This window comes from Chlamydotis macqueenii, chromosome Z (genome assembly GCF_036417535.1).
Source record: "Chlamydotis macqueenii isolate bChlMac1 chromosome Z, bChlMac1.mat, whole genome shotgun sequence".
NCBI classification, from domain to species: domain Eukaryota; kingdom Metazoa; phylum Chordata; class Aves; order Otidiformes; family Otididae; genus Chlamydotis; species Chlamydotis macqueenii.
In genome coordinates this window covers 18,209,128-18,232,234 of record NC_141593.1, presented here as the reverse complement: position 1 = coordinate 18,232,234, position 23,107 = coordinate 18,209,128, and the positions used below count along the sequence as shown (strand labels likewise).

Here is a 23,107-nt window from a genome sequence, read left to right as displayed (position 1 = left end):
GCAGGCCCGGCCGGCGAAATGCCGGGAGAAGCTTCCGGAGACCTGGCCGGCGGCGGCCCGGACAGGGGCCGCCTTGGTAGGGGTCCCGCGGTTGCCGCCCACCGCGTCGGTGAGAGCCGCAGGGGGCGAGGAGCGTCGGTCGGATGCCGGCGGTCGTGGGGGGCGGGCGCGGGGGGCGGGGGGTGCAGCCGCATCCCCTCATAGGCGGTGGCTTCCGCCGCCCTTCGCGCCCCCCGCCGGCCGCGCGCGCCCCTCGCGCCCGGCATCCTGGCACCGGCCGCCGCGTTACGGGAAGCTCCGCCCCCTTTCAGCGGCGTCACGCGCGCCCGCCGCCAATGGCGGCGCGAGGCGAGGAGGGAAAGGGTGCGGGGGTGGCGGGGGGGCGGAGGCTGCGGGAGGGAGCGTGACGGGGACTGGGGCCGCGCGTGCGGGACGGCGGCGATGGCGAGGGGCGGCTGGGCCGTTATTTAGGGCTGGCGGCGGGGCGCGGGGCTCCGTGAGGCGACGGCGGTACCCAGCGCTGCTGTGGCAGGTAAGGGCCGGGAGGCTGGCGGCCGTAGGCAGATCTCCCCTGTTATGCGGCTGCCCGTCAGCTTCCTCGCTATCCGTGTGAGCCCCTCTCCTCCCGGGGAGTCTGCCGGCGAGGGCCAGGCTGGCCCGTTCTTTCCCTCCGGGCCGGGCAGGCCGGGCCGGCCGGGACAGGCCGTGCGCTGCGGGCGGAGACGTTTGGGCGGGCGGGTGGGCGCTCGGCCAGGGCTGACAGGGAGGGAGGGAGGGAGGGAGGGCGGCAGCCCTGCGCCACTCGCTTCCCGAGCCGATCCCTCGCCTTCCCCCCACCCTGCGGCGGGGGCGTCCGGCTGCCGCCTTCCCCGCCCGTAGCCGTGAGCAGCCCCTCGCGGAGCGGGGCTCGGCCCAGCCGGCTGTGAGGGGGTGCGGGTGCCGCCGCCCGCTCCCCGCAGCGGCATCTCGGCTGCCCTGGCGGGTCTGGCCCGGCGGTGGCGGCACTCAGAACGCAATATGGCCTTGCCCGCTACCGGGCCGCCCGGGGCCTCGGCGGCTGGGGGACCGAAGGGGCTGTCAAGGGCCTTTTCTGATCGCTGTGCGCTGTATCAGCTGCCGGGAGTACCCCATCCACCCCCCTTTCCCCTGCCTCGGTGCGGTTCCACTGACCCGCTGGCGTGGCGCGGAGGGTAAGGCTGAAGATTATCCGTGTTTTTCTCCAGTGTGGTGGTGGTAGTAATGCTGATAGCCTTAATTAATTAAGGTGCGGCGACCCTCACTGGTCTCGTGTCTTTCAGGCGTTTTCAACTGTCTGATAACTGGCTATATTATTGGCAGGTATTTTCTTGTTGAAAAGTGTTACATTTTGTTGCCTTCACCACAACTGATCTGTTCCTATTGACTGTAGACCAGAAGGTAGAAAATTGCTGGCCTTGAAAGAAAGGTGCACGTTGTTTTACACCTGGCCCAAATACCAGAGGGATTCACTGAGAAATTAGGGAGCAGCAGGTAGAGTGAGCAGCCTGGGTCATCTGCTAACTTCCAGTGTGCTCCTGACCTGCAGTCATGCTTGCAGTTATTCTCTTTATGCTCTTCCTAAAGAAAAATGGTGCCATTATTATCATCTTGCAGATGATGAAACTGAGGCACAAAAGAAAGCGATCTGCCAAGTGTGCTGGCAGTCCAGAGGAGAATAAATCCCAATCTCAGTTTTCATCCTTGTTTTAGGCTGACTAGATGATTGCCAGCTGGTAGCTGCTTGTTACTTCTAAGGCATTTATGGTAATAGAATTATGTAGGGTTATAGTTCTGTCGTTAGTGATCTGTTCTGCCATTGAGAAGGGGGAAAGAAAAAAGAAAGCCCACAACTTGAAGAGCTTGAATAGTTCTGGGAGTTACGGGCTTCTTTTCTTTTAATAAACTTTTAATCTGTATGTTGGTGTATCACAATATGAAAGTAGGAGAGGATGGTGAAAATTTGAGCTTATTTACTAGAAGTTAAACATTAAAAATAAATGTTTAGGTCTTGTTTACATATCTAGAAATGTGATCTCTTCAAGTAAAGTCTATATATACATTTTGGGGATGGGGCGAAAAAAAGGTCCATCTCTAAGTCTATACACAAATGGATATCCACTGTCTCCCATGCTGCTTCTGTGGCGAATTTGCACTAGCAAAGTTATATGAAAATAAATAAACCTCTTGGCTAATTTTTTTTAGAATGATTCTTACATTAGGAAGAACTGCCTAAATTAGAGAGCCAGCATTGGTGGCTGTCAGTCCTGAAGGCTTAACTTCAAGATGAGAACATGGAATGCAAAGACATTATTTCTTATAAATTAATTTGGTTTTTAGACTAAAGGTACTTGCTAGCTGCAAAAAAAAAAATCTGAAATATTTTTAAGAAAGTGATCTGCAGTTTAAGAAGATACTAGAAAGAAGAACTTAAGTCTTGCAAGCAAATACTTGGTGCCTATAGTGAGGTATTTCAGTCATTTTAATCTGTGCCTCTTTCTTTGGATTTTTCGTTCTGAATGCTACACTAAAACCCCAGAGGTAGGAAGAAGCCTCCTTCTAAAGACAAAGGAATGAGTAATATAGAAAAATTATCTATCTATTTAATGAAAGGGATAGAGATAAAATTTGTGTATAGGTATTTTAAAGATTAAAACAAACTTCGTAATATTCTGTGCATATAATGTAATGTAAGATTTTCAAGTGATTCTCTTAGAGGTGTTTGGGGGTTTTTGAGTCTTATAAATATTTCAAGAAGGAAATAAGCTTGGAGGAAGGAAAGAAGCTTGCAGATTAAATACTCCTAATTAGAAAGCAGTTACAGTTTGAGTAGTCAAAATTCCTTGAGGATAGTTACAACTTTTAGGTGGGGTTTTAGTACTACCTGGGTTGTTACAAAACCTCAAGCAGTGGCTGCTGTGTGCAGTATCACTCTTATGTACTGATTCCTTGCTCTATCTGCATGAGCTATGTGGGTCCTTAGGGAGAGGTTACTACTTGAAGCTGTAAGCTTAGGTCTTAATTTTTTTGAGGAATTTCTGGAAATCCATTTGCCAGCAAATTGATATAATAATGAGCTTTAATAAACCTAACACCTTCCTGTGCTGTTTGTGGCATTTATCTATACTTCCAGACTTACAAGCTGGCTTTGCTGGCAAAAACATGTTGTTTTGGCTACAGTCTCTTAAACCGAAATTGTCATTTGTAGGTAACTTGGACAGTAATTGTCCCCTCTCTGAAATGGAGAGGTGGTAACTCATCATATGGTATATACCTGTATTCATTTGGGGGTAGTTCTCATGATTTATGAAATAAGATTAATTTATAAGACCTCTCTCTGTTGCTCAGAATCAGTAATGCTGTCCATTTTGCATGAATGCTTGACATTTCTTCAAAAACTGTTATTCACAGGTTAGTCATAAAACTCAATGCTATTGCTACTTTGTACATAGAAAGCTTGACTTTTGGGTTATTATTAGCTTTTCATAGGACACTGTCTGAAGCATCAATTTAAGGTTCAGGCATAAAGGCTTAGTGCTTTCCTTTCAAAATGGTAGCAGGATATGAAGAATAATAGAAGTCCCATATGATTTAGAGATTAAATGGGGTGATCTCGTGGCATATGAGTTTCATATGTCTGTTTTTACTGAAGTAGTCGCAGCATTTTAACAGGTTTTTTTTTCTCTTTAAGATAACTTATGTACTGCAAGTTAAGGACTGTCACCAGCAGCAGTTCTAAATTGACCATGTTCTCTTTACTGTGTAGTATTCTGGTGGACTTTGATCCTTTGCCACTTTGGCAGACTTAACTATGAAAATAACCTAACAAACTTTTAACCTCGTTTTTTTTCTCTGTCTCCCTTTTCTCTTCAGTTAGTGATCCACAACAACTGCGTATAGATAGTGTAGATAAAATGTTGATTTGGCTTTTTTTTTTTTTTTTAAAAAAGGTGCTGAACTGACTATCTGCTTCAATATTAGTTCAGCATCAGGCTGAACTTTCACCGTAGATTCCTAATACACTACACTGGTCTGTGAAACAGAAGACTTCGTGCTGTGCTGCGTAATCGCTGAAACTTTTGAGTTTTGTGTTGTCCAGACTTGGAACTCAGTCTCACTTAAAGTAGTTAGTGGTGAACAATTGGTGTTTAGCAGCATTTGTTTTGAATGTTATCACTATATTTTAAAGTTTTGGTGTAGTCTATATGCAGGGTTTCTGCACTGTCTGCACCTGAGCATCTATATGCTCAGATTAGAAAACAGTAGTTTTCACAGAAGTATATTCCTTGCTCTAATCTGAAGTACAGCTCCTTGTTTTGGTAGTTATAAGTCTCACCCTTTTTTTTTTTTTTTTTTAATGGCTTTCGTCTATGCCAGGCTGAGAGAGTTGGGGCTGTTCAGCCTGCAGAAGAGGAGGCTCCGGGGAGACCTGATAGCGGTCTTCCAGTACCTCAAGGGGGCCTACAGGAAAGATGGGGAGAGGCTGTGTAGTAGGGCCTGTTGCAATAGGACAAGGAGTAATGGTTTTAAAATAGAGGGGGGTAGATTTAGATTAGATATTAGGAAAAATTTTTTTACAATGAGGGTTATAGAACACTGGAACAAGTTGCCCAGAGAGGTGGTGGAGGCCCCATCCCTGGAAACATTCAAGGCCAGGCTGGATGAGGCTCTGAGCAACCTGATCGAGTTGGGGATGTCCCTGCTTCTTGCAGGGGGGTTGGACTAGATGACCTTTGAAGGTCCCTTCCAACTATAACCATTCTGTGATTCTATGATTCTAAGATGGATGGAAGTCTTGGTGTAACTCTAGTTCCTTCCCCTAGAACTGTATTTCATTTAAGAATCAGTCTTGTAAAAGCCAGAGAAACTGATATTTTTTAAAATGGCACCTATTAGAAGGGATTGCAATAGCCCCTTTGTCAATTCTGAGGTTATAGCTTCAGTCTTCTTCAAACTGCCTTGATCAACAGGAGGGAAAAGTAAACACATCAGAACAGCCTAAAAGCAGATATATGCTGAACTGTAGCATGATTTTGATACTATAGTCACAACTACTTATTTCCCATACTGTAGATGGGTAGGCATTCCACTTAACTTTCCATTGCAGGTGATGGAGCTTGCGTCTCAGTTCTCTTGCCTTTCAGGAGCTGAGTATGGTGGAATAAGTACTATAAACTGTGGAAGGTTTCTTTGTTCCCTCAAAACAGATACTAAACTTTCCAAAGTGCATAGTAGAGATTTGGACTTCAGTTTCCCATGTGTGAATGAGTCTGCTCAGGACAAATGAAATTCTAAGTCTGGAAGACAGTTGACTATAGAAATCACATTTATTTTAAAAGGTTAAATCATCTTATTTTGATTTCTTACAAAATTTTTATTTTAGAGCAAAATACATGATAATTCTGTATTATTGTTTACTTCTGTTGAGTTAGTTATTGCTTTTTAAATGTTGGCTTTTGTGTTCCTTCAGGTGGTTCACAGCATTTTTTTATTAACCTGAGCCATACTTAATATGACTTTTACACCAGCAGTTCTTGAATAGTTTTGTGGAAATAGTCTTTAACCTCAAACAAACCATTACCAAAAAGAAAACCAATAACTTTATAATGATGTAATATTTAGCTTAGCTGACACTGCTACTAGTCTAATATCACAATACGAAATGGGAGAGAAATGCTATATTGAACATTTTTTTAAAAAACTTTCCTTTTTTGCCTTTTCACATCTGCTTCACTCTTTCATCTTCGATGTAGAAGTTGCTTTTGCTGTTGTTCTGCAGCTTTTGGCAATTAGCGGGGAAGTGGAGCTGCTGCTTCTTTCCACCTAGCTTCTAGTTGCCCCCAGGGTTCTCAGAGTTTCAGATCTTCTGCAACTCAAATTGTTCAGCTTAAGTAGCTTTAAAAGTATCTAGCTTAAAATAAGAAATCTTAAGGTCTGTCCTTAATAGAGCACAAGTTTTAGGTTGCAAGCAATAGTTCTGGTGAGTGTTAGAGTCAAGACCCTAAAATAGATTCCTATGTGTTGGTTTTACTCAGTGTTTGAAGACCTAAATCAAGAGAGAATGCTCTTCTGAGTTTGTATTAACAATGTAAATTTACTAAAGTCTACATTTTAAAATCTCGTTGGTTTCACAGAAAGGCATGGGTGGGTAGAAACCTTATTTTTCAGATACTGGAAGACTTTACGTCCATAATAAGCAAAAATCAATTGGTTTAATTCTCTTGCTGTACACTTGTAATAAATATCTAAAGATGTATTGCACTTAAAACTGTATAATGGTTTTCATTATCCAGCCTGGTGAGAGCACTTGAGTGTAACACAGAAAAATATGAATAGCTTTTTGATTCTCAACTCCATACAACTACAGTCTGATTATAAATAAGTCTTGTTATTAAATTAAAAAAAAAACCAACCTCTAGTGACAAATATAAATGCTTGTTAATGTAATTGACTTCTAATCAGCAATGTTTCTAGTATGGAATTTCTATATAGGAAACTTAAAATTTTCTTTTTAGGGAACACTGTGGAATTCCTTTAAACTTGTGAGTTGCATTTTATAGGGGTAGAGCTCAGAATACCAGTTTCCAAAGAAGTTTTGTCAGGTCAGTGCAAAAAACTTCAGAGTTAGGGTTGCTACAGGCAATCTCATCACAAATCTTAGTAAACATAGAAATTCTATGTTTAGTTTCTAGCTATAAGAACAGTATGAAGTCTTCTGCTAGAAATCAGGTTGTGAACTAAATGCCCTATTTGACTAAGCCAATCTACCTATTCCTGTAAAGTTACGTAAATGTAACTAAAAAAATAATATGGTTTGTATGCTTAGTAGGGAATGGTCACTTGCTTTTATAACTACAAGTTGAGAAATCCAGAAGACGCTTTGTGTCTTCAACTGGAGTGGAAGCTACACTGTGGATGCTTCAGTTTCTCTAAACTGTTTTGCGGACTTCTCAAAACAGAGAACAAGTGAGCTCTGCTGCAATACAGAAATAAATAACATAAGATGTTAAAAAAACTTTCCAACTTTTGAGGAATTACAAACTCCCTTGTAAGATTTTGAAGATTTAGTTAATACTTTTTCTATAGTAGTCAACATTTCTTGCTATGGAAGCATCGTGCTTCGTAATTTTTAAATCTATTTTAAGTCAGTCTTGTGAATGAGACACATAGTTTTATGGGGAGTTTTTCTGAACTTTGTGCAAAGCATTTATATTGGTGCCTTTGAAAGCTATGTAAGGGTAGTAACCATAGTGAAATTCATAGGGTTCTCTTTTAAAATCTGAGCCAGTGTTATGTTCTCTATTCTAGCAGAACCTCCCACAGAAGTACCAGTGGTATTTGTTTCCATATAAGACAGGAAAACCTGAAGCTGATGCATTTCTTAAATTTATAACTACAGGGTCTTTAAACTGCATCAGTTGTCTTAAGTAGACATTTAATTTTCTTATAGCAGTGAGTGAAATGGAAATAATCTGCCGATTCTTTCTCTTGAGAGAAAAGATACTAACTCTTTCAGGAAAATAAATGTGCATACCTGAGAAATTGTCATAGATCAAATAGAAACCTGAATTTGACAGTGACATAAAGTGAGGAGTAATAGTTTAATTTTTTTTACAAAACCCTTCTCTGTTACAGGAATTCTGTGCAGCATGTTTTCTGGGTGGAACTGGGTGGCCCATGGCTTATTTCTGCTCTTGAGTATTAGTTCTTTTCAAGGTAAGACTTCTGTGTCTTGAACACAAGAGACTTCTTTTATGAGATGCTTGAAGCAAACATTTGCTTTTTGTTTAGATACTTGTGGGGTGGGGGCAGAAAGCAAGGTGTATTAGGATAGAGATAGTCTATACTCTTAATACTGTGGTAAAATAATGCATAGAATCAGAATACTTTGGTTTGGAAGGGACCTCTAAAGATCATTTACTCCAGCCCACCTGCAATGAATAGGGACATCATGTCACTACTTGATAAACCAGTACTCTCTTCTGCTTCTGTTTATTGCTCATCTGTGTACAGAGATAGTGAAGAGTGACTTTGGTCAGTGGAAGGTTGCTTTGGTTCCACTGGAGCTGACCACTGTAGCACACTGAAGTTTAATTTCACATATGCCAAATAGTGTCTAAATGAAAGCATGTCTTGATCAGACTAAATATTGTTAAAGCAATAAGCTACCAGTGAACTAGTGTAGTAGGCTCTATGATGAAGTTAGAGCAGTGGTCCACTGCTGTTGTGTAGCAAATGGTCATCCTCAAGGTATTTAGTATGGCCGTTGATTCAAGGCAGTATTTCAGTCATCTGTTTGATCTTTAAAACTTGACACTTTTCTCTTTATGTGCCTCTATAGTGATAGTCACTATTTTATTGTTGTATTGAAATTCCTTTGTAAAAAGAGTACTATCAGAAGTGCAGAGTTCACTATAATTTCCAAATATGCTTATAGTATACACACTGAAGCTTTTGAAATTAACAATTCAAGTACTTGCCTGTTGGCATGCAATTCTTCTAAAACTAGTCCACCACAACAAAGATGCATGCTTATCCCAATCTTTTGTTGGTAACTCTCTCAAGAGAAAAATACTGTTTTACCTGCAAAAGTAACCTCAATATATTACCTTCCTCCTTCAAAACATACTAAACATTCAGTCCTTGTCTCTCCTCTGTCTCTAAAGGCCCTGTTTATTAACAGAGCTTTTCTTGCTTGGTGAAATGCTTTTGCAAAGCCTAGGGACTATTACACTGGTTTTGCCCCTTAAATCTACTTGGTGGTCCACTAATACATTTCAGGTTTATAACTGTCAAGTAACTAATTCATTTCCTGCTTAGGTGCCTGTAATATTTTTAACATTATGCTGTTGTTGTATCACAAATACTGATTATGGAATGCTCTAGTTTTTAATAAAGGTGCTATTCTTTTTAGTTTCAGGTGGACTTGTGCAGTCATGTGGTCGCATCATCCCAGAGTCTCCTGTATTGGCCCTTGGTTCTAATTTCACAGCCTTATGCATTTTGAATGAGAGTTGTCTTGACTTTGGCAATATCTATGCTAATCAAATTATCTGGAAGATTAAAAATAGAGTGGTACCTAAAGAACAGTATCGTGAAATAAACAGAACAGTTTCCAGTGTCACATTTAATGACACTTCTTCACTAGCTACTCCTCTGACATGCAACATTTTAGCAGATGGACAGATTGAGCAGAACATTTATGGAATTTCGGTTACAATAGGCTGTAAGTACCATTTTTCTTGCCTTTTATTCTGGTCTTTAAAGAAATGCTTCTGAGAAACAGGGAACAGAATGCAAACAGTGGAAAGTGTGCAGATTGTGAGATGCTTATTTCCATTCCTGCAGTGCCTGGATAATTGTATAAAAATATTGTCAAATTACGTGCCATCAAAGCCAGTAAATGCAGAATAAAGTTTTCTAAAAAACAGAAAATACTCTAGAGTATTTCAGTGTTGAAATAGGAGGAAAACAGAACAGAAAAACATTGAAGCAGGAGGATTTAGATTACAGAAAGAAGATATGAGTTTAACTGAAATAGATCATAGGAGATAAATTAACTTTTCCTTCTTGCTTTTGTTTGTTCAAGGAAATACAGTAAGATCATATGTCCTGCTTTCATAATAACACTATGAAATTAATGTTCTCATTAATGGACTGAGAAATATTTTGTCCATCTGTATCACTAAAGCAAACCTGAACTGCCTTAGGAGTGGAACGTAGTATTGGGATTACTCTACCTGTATACATAAGAAAAAAATTTTAACTCATGAACTGTCCTTATTCAAGCATGATAGCACTTGCATAGTTCTGAGCAAGTGCTCTTTGAGACAAGGCAGGTCTTGAGAAAGTAACACGAATAACTTAATATACTACTTCTTAATTAGTTGGTGGACAGTTTATAAAATCGGTGTTCAACTGTTCGTAGTATCAAGAGTATGAACGGCTGATTGATTAGATTGCCGCCTGGTGTTGGCAAAAGGTATTGCAGTTGTTGCATGGTCTGTATAAAAGTTGGGTTGAGGTCACAATTTAAACTAATGTGGATCTAGCACGAGTTACAAAATACTTTAACAGAAAAACAATGTTTTCTGTTTCGACTTCTGAGGAGTGAATTTCATACCAGAAAATATGTGACAGAAAAAAAAGTACACAAAGGTGAGGACAGATACAATATCCTAAGATGATAAACTGAATGACAGTACAGATAACATTCTAGAGTTGTAGTTCACATATAAATCTTGAGATGCATTTGTATTTAAAGCTACTACATTTTCGTACTGTCAATTAAAGAAAAATTCTGTAAACAATGAGAATAACAATAGATTTGAGACAAATACAACTATTAGGAACAAAACTGTAAGATTCATGAGGTAGTTCAAGAATTCTGCTTGAAAAAAAATAAGATTCTTCAAGTACATTATACTCTTGTAAACAGTGATATTCTAAAAGCTAGAAACAAAGTCTTTGTATGCTATGATTCGCATTTAGGAAGGAAAAAGAAAATAGTTCAGCTGCACTCTGAAAAAGTTTCTTACACACTGCTAAAGTGCATTGATGAAGATACTGTGTCTTGTAGGTGTTCACAGCTAAAGCATCCTTCTTCCATGGCTCAAGTTTGGGAGAAAAACCTGTAGCAATTGCCTTAGAGCTCAGGTTACTGACAAAGTCAGCATATGCCAATCCAGCTGTAATGCTCAGTAGCATTTTTTTTTTCTGTGTAAACTAAAATAGATTTAGATGAGAGGTGGTTGGTGCCAGGTTTTCTGCCTCAAAGAATGAGAAATCTTCTGTGGTATTCCTTACTGTTAGCTGTTTGTTCCTTATACAGCCTACTGTCTCTCATAGCAGCTGGTTAAGCTTCTTGACATCTGTTGCTGGATGATATCTAGCACTTTTTGCCCCCTCCTTTAGAAATAAATCTGAGTATAAATACTTCTGATGTTGACTGAAATTGCTCTAATGGGACACTTAAAATGATTCTTACTGGACTGAAATTTGTGTATAGTTTAATTATTGCTAATTTTTTCTGTACAGTGCCCCCAGAGAAGCCCAAGAACTTAAGTTGCATTGTACATCAGATGTCAAAACTCACATATCCTATGACTTGTACCTGGAACCCTGGAAGGCCTACATTCCTGGACACTCACTTTAGGTTGAAATACAGATGGTAAGTAGCCCTCTATAGAGTATCTAAATAATTTTGGAGAATATTTGTCGGCTACCGCAAACCTCCTTGAAATTAGTAGTTTGAAAGAGTTCTTAACTTAAATCCAGTTTCCTGAAGCATTGTTCTCTGGTTTTGGGAGAAGAGAAGTTTAAAGACATTCATGTTTGAAGTAATTGTAAGTCAGACTGAAATTTTGTTGCTCTGCGTGTTTTGGAGTAACGTCTGTCTCCTGGTTTTTTTTCTGTTCTTCAAGTACATGATTAGTGTAACTTGAGTACCATACACCTAATAATTAGGTGACTGGACCCAAATTATGTATTTTACATTTTTCTGTGGTGACTGTTCTATCCCATTCTACACAAGTAGAAGATGTCCCTGCTTATTGCAGAAGGGTCAGTCTAGATGACCTTCAGAGGTCCCTTCCAACACCGTTCTATGATTCGAAGTAAAGAACCAACATGTAGTGACTGGATTTTGTAGAGATATTATCTACTCTGTACTTTATAAGAACTCAGAATGGTGTTTGTCCACAATTAATTCTAACATGAAAGCTTCAGCAGAAGTATTTTTCCTGTGAAAGCAAGTGAAGTATTTTTCAAACTCTTCAAATGGTCTCTTGTACTTTAAAATGGAGTGGACAGAATTGTTGCGGTGCTCTGGAAACATGAATAAGTGCCTACAGCTTTCTGTCTACCCCATTCCTCTAAAGTGTTTTGGTAACAAGTGTAGTAGAAAGTATGGATAGATAGAAAACCTTTGCAAATATCCTGATACCCTGAGAACTATCTGCTGTTAGTGTGGCAGAAGATAGTGAACCTAAATGATTGTGTTACATATGTAACACTGTTCTTGAAGGATATGCAGACAATACTGCGTACATCTTTTAATGCATGAATATGCTTCTAGTTACTAGCCATATTGCTTTTGATTAAATGTTTCAATTCTTGATCTGATTTTTTAAACTGTCAGGTTTTTGTACAGCATTATAATTGCAATATTATGGCTTGGGCTTTTAAAAATGTTTTACTTGAGGTCAAGAGATTTTATTCTAGTTTCTCTTCCTACATAAATATGCATTTGTGGCCAAGCAAGCCATTCTTATCTTCTCACCTTTTCTTCCTGCCCCCACCCGCCCCCCCCCGCCCGCTTAGAAAGATGATGGCAGAGGGGAAACATACGAGCTAAACTGATCACTCTGATCTACTTTTAAAAATTCTCTAAAGGAAACCAAACTTGCTGCTTTATACCTTGTTTTTCCTTTTCTTTTATTTAGGCCACAAGAAAACTTCCCTGACTGTATACCGAAAGATGCAAATAATTCTTGTACCATTAATGATGTTCAGTTCTTTGTTAACCTGGAGGTCTGGGTAGAAGCAGCAAATGCTCTTGGGAAGGCTGAATCTGATCCTCTTGTTCTTGATCCCATTGAGATTGGTAACTATATGCCTCTTAATAAAGCTTTAGTAGTACATAACTGCTGCTTCTGTGTATTGCTGAATTGGTATGTTAATGTTTCTTAATTCTAAAAATTAATGCTGCCAGATTATTGTTGACTAGAACTTAAACTGGACAAAGGTAGGGAAGGTGAGACATTTGATCACAATTCACAGAGCAAATTCTTGTTAAGTAGTCTGCTTTAGAAACTAGTGTGAAGTAGCAGCTGTTTGAGCTTGTGAAGGACTTTAATGGTAGTGTTACAGCATAGTGTACCAACTATTAGAAGCATGATACAATACAGGGCTAGAGTTGACTCTGACTCCTTCTCTTCTAGTTAAACCTCTGTCTCCACACAATTTATCAGTCAACTCAGGAATACTGCCTACTGTTCTGAAGCTTTCCTGGGAGAATCGGATTTCAGCAGCTGTGATGAAGCTGAAATTCAATATTCGCTATAGAGTTATTGGTGACACAGACTGGATGCAGGTAATACCAGTAATGTCCCTTGTCACTCTTCTGCCGTAACCCAGCCATTTGTCAAACTGCAGAAGTAGACCCCTCACTGCTGCAGTTCAGAGGATTCACTTTATTATCATTGGGCCTTATGTGGCCTCTCAAGGTAGTTTATCTGGCCTGTTCATGAAGGCTATGATCCAGTTTTTTTGGCATGATCTAGAGTACAGTGACTTTGTCTTTTCTTTGTGGACTTCTCTGCTGTTTTCCCCATCATGTTGCAGTATGTTTATTTTGAATTTTCATTCTTTATGTGCAACATCTGGAACATTCTTGAAGTTCTGTCTTCCCATGCGCATGCAAAACTACTGATCTGAATGACATTTGAAGCCTGGGCAAACACTGTACGGTGCCGGGATACTTTTTTTAAACTTGCTGTACCTATACAGTGTGGTTGTCCTGAATGCATGCCTTAAGCCTGATGCAGCCAAGAAACTGGAAAAGAATAACGAATATGCCTTACTTGTAGTGTGCTATAATATGTTAATGTCAGCAAGAGTTGTGGGTTTTTTTGTTCTTCTGTGTGGATCATATTTTCAATAGCTTCTCAGTTTTGCCTTTTTTTAAGCCTTCTCTCAGAGAAGCAGTATTCCAGAAACACTCTTTTCATCAAGATCTTCCCATCTTTTGTTTTAGTACATAGGCCCAAAAGAATTCTGAATTTCATGACTTGTTGGAAGGAAGACCACTTCTGACTTAACAAATATAATATTTGAAGCATGTAACACGACACAGCTGCTTGATATTTTATAGAGCACTGTCCCCACAGCTTATTCTGCAACTGCAGGATCTGTTGAAATATTGTCCTATTAAGTCCTTTTAACTTGTCTGGCCTTTTTAATGTGTGTGCAAGACCCTTGAAATAGTAACTTTTAAAGCAACTGAATTTACTTAGCTGTGGTAAAATCTGACTGCTTTCTTCAGCTAGAAATTATTAATCAATACTTCGACAATTCTTTGCACTCAGGATTAAGCTCTTGAGTGTTCTGCATGTGAGTTTAATTTGCAGTTGTTCCTCTTGCAGCATGGTTTGCTGTAAAACCCCCTTAACTGCAATTGGAATAACGTGTGGTAGTGTGTGTACATATGTATATCTATTATCTACATCACACGTCTGTTTCTGTACATATCCAGTAGGAATATTTTCTGACATTCAGTTGCTAATCTGTGATAAAAAGGAAAGAGCTTATGGAAATAAACTAATTAGTTTAGCAAAAGTATAAACTACTCTGTAACAAACTATTTTCAGTGCCAGTTAAGAAACACTGTTCTGTATCAGTGGGAGCAGTGATCCTGGATTCTTTAGCTTTATAGGAGGCTTCGAGCACAGGTATTTTGCAATCGGTAATCAAGAGATAACCTAGCAAAGTTCTGAAACATGAGATGGGATATTACAGATCAGAAAATAGAGGAATTATATGGGAAGGAATGAGAGGTAGACATAAACCAATTGAAAAAGAAAACAAAATATGAGAGATTGTTCTGAGATAGCCGCTTAGCTATTCTCATACGTGTATTGTATCAGAGAGGGAACATAACCCCAATAGAGAGGGAACATAACCCCGATTTTTAAAAAGGGGAATAAGAAAGACCCAGGTAACTACAGGCCAGTCAGCCTCACCTCTGTGCCTGGCAAGGTCACAGAGCAGATTCTCCTGGAAACCATGCTAAGGCACATGGAGAGCAAGGAGGTGGTTGGTGACAGCCAACATGGCTTCACCAAGGGCAGATCGTGCCTGACCAATTTGGTGGCCTTCTATGACGGGGTGACGGCATCGGTGGACAAGGGACGAGCAACAGACATCATCTACCCGGACTTGTGCAAAGCTTTTGACACTGTCCCGCACGACATCCTTCTCTCTAAACTAGAGAGACATGGGTTTGATGGACGGACCACTCGGTGGATAAGGAGTTGGCTGGATGGCCGCACTCAGAGAGTGGTGGTCAACGGCTCAATGTCCATGTGGAGACCAGTCACGAGTGGCGTCCCTCAGGGGTCCGTGCTGGGCCCGGCCCTGTTCAACATCTTTGTCGGCGACATGGACAGTGGGATAGAGTGCACCCTCACCAAGTTCGCCGACGACACCAAGTTGTGTGGTGCTGTCGACACGCTGGAAGGGAGGGATGCCATCCAGAGGGACCTTGACAGGCTGGAGAGGTGGGCCCATGCCAACCTCATGAAGTTCAACCAGGCCAAGTGCAAGGTCCTGCACCTGGGTCATGGCAATCCCAGGCACAAATACAGGCTGGGCGGGGAATGGATTGAGAGCAGCCCTGAGGAGAAGGACTTGGGAGTGCTGGTGGATGAGAAGCTTAACATGAGCAGGCAATGCGCCCTTGTGGCCCAGAAGGCCAACCGCATCCTGGGCTGCATCGAGAGGAGCGTGGCCAGCAGGTCGAGGGAGGTGATTCTCCCCCTCTACTCTGCCCTGGTGAGACCCCACCTGCAGTACTGTGTCCAGTTCTGGAGCCCCCAACACAAGAAGGACATGGACCAGTTGGAGAAGGTCCAGAGGAGGGCCACGAAGATGATCAGAGGGCTGGAGCACCTCTCTTATGAGGACAGGCTGAGAGAGTTGGGGCTGTTCAGCCTGCAGAAGAGGAGGCTCCGGGGAGACCTGATAGCGGTCTTTCCAGTACCTCAAGGGGGCCTACAAGAAAGATGGGGAAAGGCTGTTTAGTAGGGCCTGTTGCAATAGGACGAGAGGTAATGGTTTTAAAATAGAGGGGGGTAGATTTAGATTAGAAATTAGGAAAAAATTTTTTACGATGCGAGTTATAGAACACTGGAACAGGTTGCCCAGAAAGGTGGTGGAGGCCCCATCTCTGGAAACATTCAAGGCCAGGCTGGATGAGGCTCTGAGCAACCTGATCTAGTCAGGGATGTCCCTGCTTCTTGCAGGGGTGTTGGACTAGATGACCTTTGAAGGTCCTTTCCAACCCTAACCATTCTATGATTCTGTGATTGTATTATACCTCATAAATACACATAACTGTGACTGATCCCTTATCAAACCATGGTTGAGAATTGAAGCTTTTGGAAAGAGAAAAACTATACTGATAGCATTGGGTGTGTATGCAGTGGGGAGCCCTTTTGGACTGGAGCTGTAGTAGCACAGAACTAAGGTTTACAATTTTTGATCAGTGCCTCTAAAATCTTCCTTCCATTTACAGGTTCCTCCGGAAGATATAGCTTCGCCAAGAACTTCTTTCAGTGTTCAAGGGCTCAGACCCTACACAGTGTATATATTTTCAATTCGTTGCATGAAGGAAGATGGAGTGGGCTACTGGAGCGACTGGAGTGAAGAGAAGACTGGAGTCACCACTGAAGATAGTAAGTAATACATGAAAGTAGGTCACTGACTTTCAAAATGTGTAAGTGCTCATCAGCTTGGCAATAGCCAGCCGAAATCATGTATGTTGTGCTGTTTGATTGTACGTGCAACAAGACTCTCCTGAGTTACTTTCAGTACTGACTGACTTGACCCATGCATTCCAAGGAGCATGAGAATAGCTTCCTACAAAGCTGATCTAGAGGTGCATACTGAAAACAGATAAAATGAGAGGTAGAGAAGAAAAGCTTTCTTCACAGAAAGTTATATTCTCAAAGTTTTTTAGAAGAGATGTAGACTTTTTGCTTGGTTGTTTGGGTTTTTTTGTTGTTGTTCTGAAGGTTATCCTCTGTAACAGAAGCTATTCTGCCTGCGTAAAAGCTGGTTAGTTTGGGGTTTTTTTTTGGTAGACAGACTGCCTTAGTTTGTTAACAGCTCGGTGTTTAGGAGGCCATTAAATAACGTCATAGGCAAACAAGCATCAGTCAGTATGAAAAAGAAGATCTTAGTCATGTGGGGTACATAGACTTCTTCACAAACTTAGCAAAGCAATGATATGAAATAATGTGCATGTGGGAAGTGTAGCCTCTTATACACCAAAGTCTCTAAATAAAACACTCTGCTCTTGACTTTTCCCAAGGTATTCTGCATCTACAACACTTTCTTGCTTGTCAGAGTCACTTAGAGCTGGCTCTATACTGTCTTATAGCCAGTTATTCTATTCACAGTAATCAAGAGTCTTGCTGCTCATCACTGATATGATTGTCACTGTGGGAGGCATTAGAAACAGAATGCTGTACATAAACCACTAACTTTAAGCAAGGTCGAGTCTGTGTGGAAAATTGTTTTGTTTTGGCTATATTTAATCAGTATTGGATCGTCTTTGCTCTTGCATAAAAGAACTTTGCAAACAGAACATGTACAACTTCAAAGCATAAACCTTTTACTGCTTAAGTAACACAGACAGTTCGCAGATGACACCAAATTGGCTGGGAGTGTGGATCTGCCTGGGGGTAGCGAGGCCCTACAGAGGGATCTGGACAGGCTGGAGAGCTGGGCTGAAGCCAATGGAATGAGGTTCAACAAGACCAAATGCCGAGTCCTGCACTTCGGCCACAACAACCCCAGGCAGCGCTATAGGCTTGGGGCGGAGTGGGTGGAGGACTGTGTGGAGGAAACGGACCTGGGGGTACTGATTGATGCTCGGCTGAGCATGAGCCGACAGTGTGCCCGGGTGGCCAAGAAGGCCAACGGCATCCTGGCTTGCATCAAAAACAGTGTTACTAGCAGGACCAGGGAGGTAATTGTCCCCCTGTACTCGGTACTGGTGAGGCCGCACCTCGAGTACTGTGTTCAGTTTTGGGCCCCTCACTGCAAGAAAGACATTGAGGCCCTGGAACGCGTTCAAAGGAGGGCTACGAAGCTGGTGAGGGGTCTGGAGCACAGGCCTTATGAGGAGCGGCTGAGGGAGCTGGGATTGTTCAGTCTGGAGAAGAGGAGGCTCAGGGGAGACCTTATAGCTCTCTATAACTTCCTGAAGGGAGGTTGTAGTGAGCTAGGGGTCGGCCTTTTCTCTCATGTAGACAGTGATAGAACTAGGCAATGGTTTCAAGCTGCGCCAGGGGAAATTCAGGCTGGACATTAGGAAATATTACTTCTCGGAAAGGGTAGTCGGGCACTGGAATGCACTGCCCAGGGAGGTGGTGGAGTCACCGACCATGGGGGTGTTCAAGAAACGTTTGGATGTTGTGTTGAGGGATATGATTTAGCTGAGAAATATTGGTGATGGTTGGACTGGATGATCTTTTAGGTCTTTTCCAATCTTGATAATATAGCTATTAAAGCTGTCTTTTTGGTTCCTTGATGAAGGCGTTACTATAAATCACTATATCTTGACTATTTTATTTTTATAAAGGCTTTTTTGAAAACAAAATAAAGCTTAACCTAGTGGTTTGCTGTAAGTTTGCGGCCCTGGAAAAAAAAAATTGCTTAAGAGCCTCAGTCAAGAGACTTGGTCAAGCGTATTCACTGCTTTGTGGAACCAATCCTCTGCATGGCAAAGCTGCTGCCGTGCATCAAATCTGCTCACAACTACAACCAGCTCATCAGCTTGGCTGGCCTTTCAAGTCCTTGTGATGCTCCAGTCAGCTGTAACGACATTGTCTGTTTCCATGGAACTTTGTTCTGCAGATGTGCTGCGTCACCCTGGACTAGTTCATATTCCTCTGGTACAGTGGCACTGAGACTTAGAAGGCACTCGGTGTTTAATAACGTGCTGTGGAATGTAATGGACATAGATGTTAATTTCATTGATTGCTTCCAGTTGCACATGAACATATGCATTGCTTGAAATGTACTCTGGCGTTAAGGAAACTACAACTCAGTGTGTTATGAATTGAATATACTTCACAGCTCATGGAAGTCATTGCAGTATTTCCCCACTAGGGAGTCTCTCCTGCAAGTTTGTTCTTAAGTACAAAAACTGTGCCTTCTGCCACTTGAGTTGTGCCAAAACTATTAGTTGAATATCTTTAGTGTTTTCTGTTACTGATTTTTTTTATTTCGCTGTTTTGTTTTTCAGCATTTCATGACTTTGCAATTGTTGCAGCAACTGCAAGCTCATACAAAATAAAGTTGCACAACAATAACTGAGCAGTAATTGGAACACTGACATTAAAATCATACCCATACATTTGTTGCAGTATGAAGAATCCTGTTCTCAAATAGTGTATTCTTACATTTTCCATTAACAGAACAAAAATACATGCAGTATATATACAAACATAACCTAGACCTATGCATTTGGCCCTTGAATTTGCTATCCAAATAAAAGCCACAGACATTGTTGTATAACTTATCTTTCTGTGGTCTATTTTCATTTTGTCATTCTTTGAAATCTTACGGCAGTAAATCCTTATCAGGAAACATCTACTTTGTACCTCAAAATAGTGATAGTAGCCGAGGGTCTTTATATCCAGCAGAGCAAGTTTGCTGCATAGCTATGTATATTACAGAAGTATGCACCGCGATTTCTGGGGAGTCTAGAATTAGTAAATCAACTTCAAAGGGGTTTTATTTTAAAAGCTTGTTTGGTTTCCTCCTGAATCATAAGTAGCAGCAGCATTGGGAATCACTCGCTGATTTCTGACTTAAACAATTCTGAATTAAACAATGTGGGTATTTTATGTCTTTGTTTTTCCAGGAACTTGATTACTATCGTTAGAAAATCTTCTCTTCCAATTTTAGGAGCAGTGAAACTAGTTTAGCTTAGTCCCATCTCCGTTTCATGTGTGCTTAGGTAACCTGCAAGATTGGCTTTGTTTCTGGTCTACACTGATCCTTCCCCATATGGAGCCAATGAGTGGGCCTTCTGGTTGTAGGGAATCTGTTCTTCCCTTTAAATACTACAAATACTTCATGATACTTGTTTAGCTTCTAAGTCAGCCTGATTAATCTTTTTTTTTTTTTTTTTTAAAAAAAAAAAAAGTACTTCAGCCTTTCCTGCTTGCACTCTTCCTGGTCTCTTTTCTGTAATATCCTGTCTGTTCCTTAGTGCATTCCAAGGTCCCCTCTTCTTAAGCAGTCTATTTACTGCAACATTTCAGTGCATGTCTTTAAAGAGTTAAACCAATGCAGGTTTCATTGTTGAAACACCATTTTGTGCTTGGAGCTTGATGACACTGGATCAGAATTCCTTCTTTATTTATCCTAATTGAGTTCCTAGTAATGAGTTTTGGTTTAATTCGTGTGTCATCTTACTTTGAAGAAGTAAGAAAAAGATTGTAGTACATACTCTACTTGTTCAAACAAAATGGAATTTATATATACATAATGGCATTGCTTCAGGTCTGCGCAAAGTTTACTTTCTCTGAGGGAGATACAGTAAAATACTCTTTCACTATTCTAGTCGCTTCAGCTCCTAATGACAATATAGTTTTGCTTTCTGTGGTTACTACCTCAACCCGAGCAATGAGGATTTCAGGACTGCCTGCCTATTTAGGCTGCATTGCTGTTCTGCTGTGGTGACTGGCTTTGAAAAAATACTGCTGTTAGTGATTCAGTGCCCACATCTTATTTTAGCATCAGAACAAAGGTCTTATAGTAGGGAATTAACGTGAAGCATTCGTGTTGCATTCATGTTCTATACTAGGCAACATGCACGATTGCTTCTATTTCATGTGACTCAAGTCAGGGTGCTCAAACGAGATTGTTAAGAAAGAGCTCCCTTTGCCTCATTTCCCAGTTCTCCTTCTCTCCTGTTGTGAAGTGTATAAGGGGTAAGATGAACATTGCAGACTTGATACTGGTTTTTGGAGGTAAAACAGACAAAAACTCATAATGATTAATATAGAAAAAGAAATAAAAGAACTCCCAGAGAAAATACAGTCTAGCAAAATTATAAATGTAAAATGCATTTTGAGATCATCTTTCTATTAGGGCTAGGGCCCTCACAAAGAACTGGCAACTTTTTATTGCTTTATACACGGTAATAGATTCATTCATTCATTCATTCATTCTGCTTTGATGTGAAATTTGTAGGGGAAACACCACTTGAATTTTTTACAGTACTGATGCCAGAAAGTATCGTAGAATTGTACAAAAGCACTGCAGTTCTGTTACCCTTTTTTAGCATAAAGGGTATAGGAAATTTGTGGAATTCTGTCCGGAGAAATTTGTCTCCTTAACTTTTCTGCACTTTCCTTCTTAGGCGACTTGGTATTGAGGGGTAGGGAGAGTGTTGCAGCTGCAGACCATAGCAAGGTCTGCAGTATACAGATGTGCAGGGCTGTGCCTCTGGACACACACTGCATGGTATAGATTTGGTCGTGCCTCACACAGCAGTGTCATCTTCAGCCCATTGTTGCAGATGCTCAAGATGGTGAGTCTCAGTTATTTTGATACCATACACTTGGAGGAGAACTGATGTTTTGCTTATCCCTTCAGGAAATTTTTCCATGCAGGTGCTCCACTTAATATACCAGCCATAATTTTCTTTGAGGAACTAAGGAAACACTCTTTGTATATGCTTTTATTTTAAAAAATACATATATAGGTTAGCATCTAGAGATAGTAAAAGGATTCATTCAAACAGAGTAAATAAAAATATTTCTACTGTTAAGCATTGTTTCTTTCATCAGAACCATCTAAAGGACCACCCGTATGGAGAATCATTGATACATCTCGCTCCTCAGCTTCCTGGACTGTGCATCTGATGTGGAAGGTAAAGCAACATGGTAAACTGCAGAAATTGGACATTCTTTTAAAAACATGAGTTTTTAAGTGGCAAGATTTACCTCAACAAACTTGTGTAGATAGCTGGGATAGTACAGGTTTTATTGATACAAGAAGTTACTTTAGTATTCTTATAATTAGTTACAAACAATTGAAAGTGCAGATGTAAAAGCCATCAGTTAGCTGACACACATCTTTGATCCAGAATATAGAGAATCCACAGATTCCTGACTTGCTGTCCTTAAGCAGTCTATGGAATTGTTGACTTTCACTTGGAAAAAAGTAAACCTTCATGTTACGCCTTTTGCTGTATCCTAAAACTTTTGTAACATTGTCTGGAGAGGGGTATTCCAGCTACAAAATCCATTAACCCTAGAGCCATTCCAGAGTCCAAACTTAACAAATTCAGCACCGCATATTTGCATGCAGTAGGCTGCTGTGTCTAGTTGGCTGATCAGTCCAAAGCTGAGAAAGTGAATGCAGTTATGGTCAGTCCTCATCACCTGCTTTCTTTTGGTCTGTGAACTTTACCATATTTGATCTAGCTGTCTCTTTATTGTTACTTTTTCCCTATTACTAGGTGGCTTGTGTGAAGTTACATATGTATTGATATGGCATCGTTTTCTGATGTAACTCATATGCCACATGCTATTTCTGACATTATTTAGCTTAGAATTGGAAAGCTGGTGCTACTTTACAGTTTCAACAATCTTCTCTTAAGTTATATGAAAACTGATACTGTTACACAGAAATGTAGTATTGTTCTATGTTATTAGATAACACTGAAAAGTATTTTTTCATGTGTAATAAAATAAAACTACTTGCTCTGTTTTGCATTTGGGTTGAACATAGTTTAAGATATGAGATTCCTTTTATGTCATTATGTTGTAAAGTTACATAAAATGCAGGTTTTTTCAGCATATCTTCTGCAGTTTTTACAGAATAGCTTTTATTAAACTACTAGGTAGGACTGAGTCGAGAAAAGAGGATTTAAACCAGAAATAGTTCTGGAAGTCAGTGCTTTACAGAAATTAGTGCAGGTTATTTGCGCTTTCCTTAAATATGCAGCTATTTGATCTACATAATTTGTCTTGCTCTCAGATTTTTAAATTATGCATCAAAGACAATAAAGGTTTAAGTCTTGTTTGTTCAGTATCAGTCAAATCAAAGATGTGTTTCTAACAGGCATTGGAGCCATTTGAAGCCAATGGAGTAATCTTGCAGTATGAAGTGACTGTCAGAGCTAAATCATCTCTCTCCAGTCCACCAGAGAAATACAATGTTAATGCCACCAACCTTACATTAAAGCTGCCAAATGGAACATATGAAGTGACTGTGATTGCCCGTAACAAAGTTGGGGCATCCCCTCCATCAGTTTTACTTATCCCAGCAATTAATTCAAAAGGTT

At 40.7% G+C, this 23,107-nt stretch overlaps 1 protein-coding gene across 1 annotated transcript in view; it reads left to right on the top strand.

The window, feature by feature from the left end:
- The first annotated feature begins 428 nt into the window (after positions 1 to 428).
- Positions 429 to 23,107, top strand: part of IL6ST (interleukin 6 cytokine family signal transducer) — a 33,945-nt gene continuing 11,266 nt past the window's right edge. The window contains exons 1-9 of the mRNA XM_086770140.1: positions 429 to 532; positions 7,651 to 7,731; positions 8,930 to 9,241; positions 11,053 to 11,185; positions 12,459 to 12,619; positions 12,957 to 13,108; positions 16,310 to 16,469; positions 21,606 to 21,688; positions 22,885 to 23,104. Coding sequence (XP_086626266.1) covers positions 7,665 to 7,731; positions 8,930 to 9,241; positions 11,053 to 11,185; positions 12,459 to 12,619; positions 12,957 to 13,108; positions 16,310 to 16,469; positions 21,606 to 21,688; positions 22,885 to 23,104 — 1,288 coding nt within the window. The 5' untranslated portion in view covers positions 429 to 532; positions 7,651 to 7,664. The remainder of the gene's footprint in view (positions 533 to 7,650; positions 7,732 to 8,929; positions 9,242 to 11,052; positions 11,186 to 12,458; positions 12,620 to 12,956; positions 13,109 to 16,309; positions 16,470 to 21,605; positions 21,689 to 22,884; positions 23,105 to 23,107) is intronic.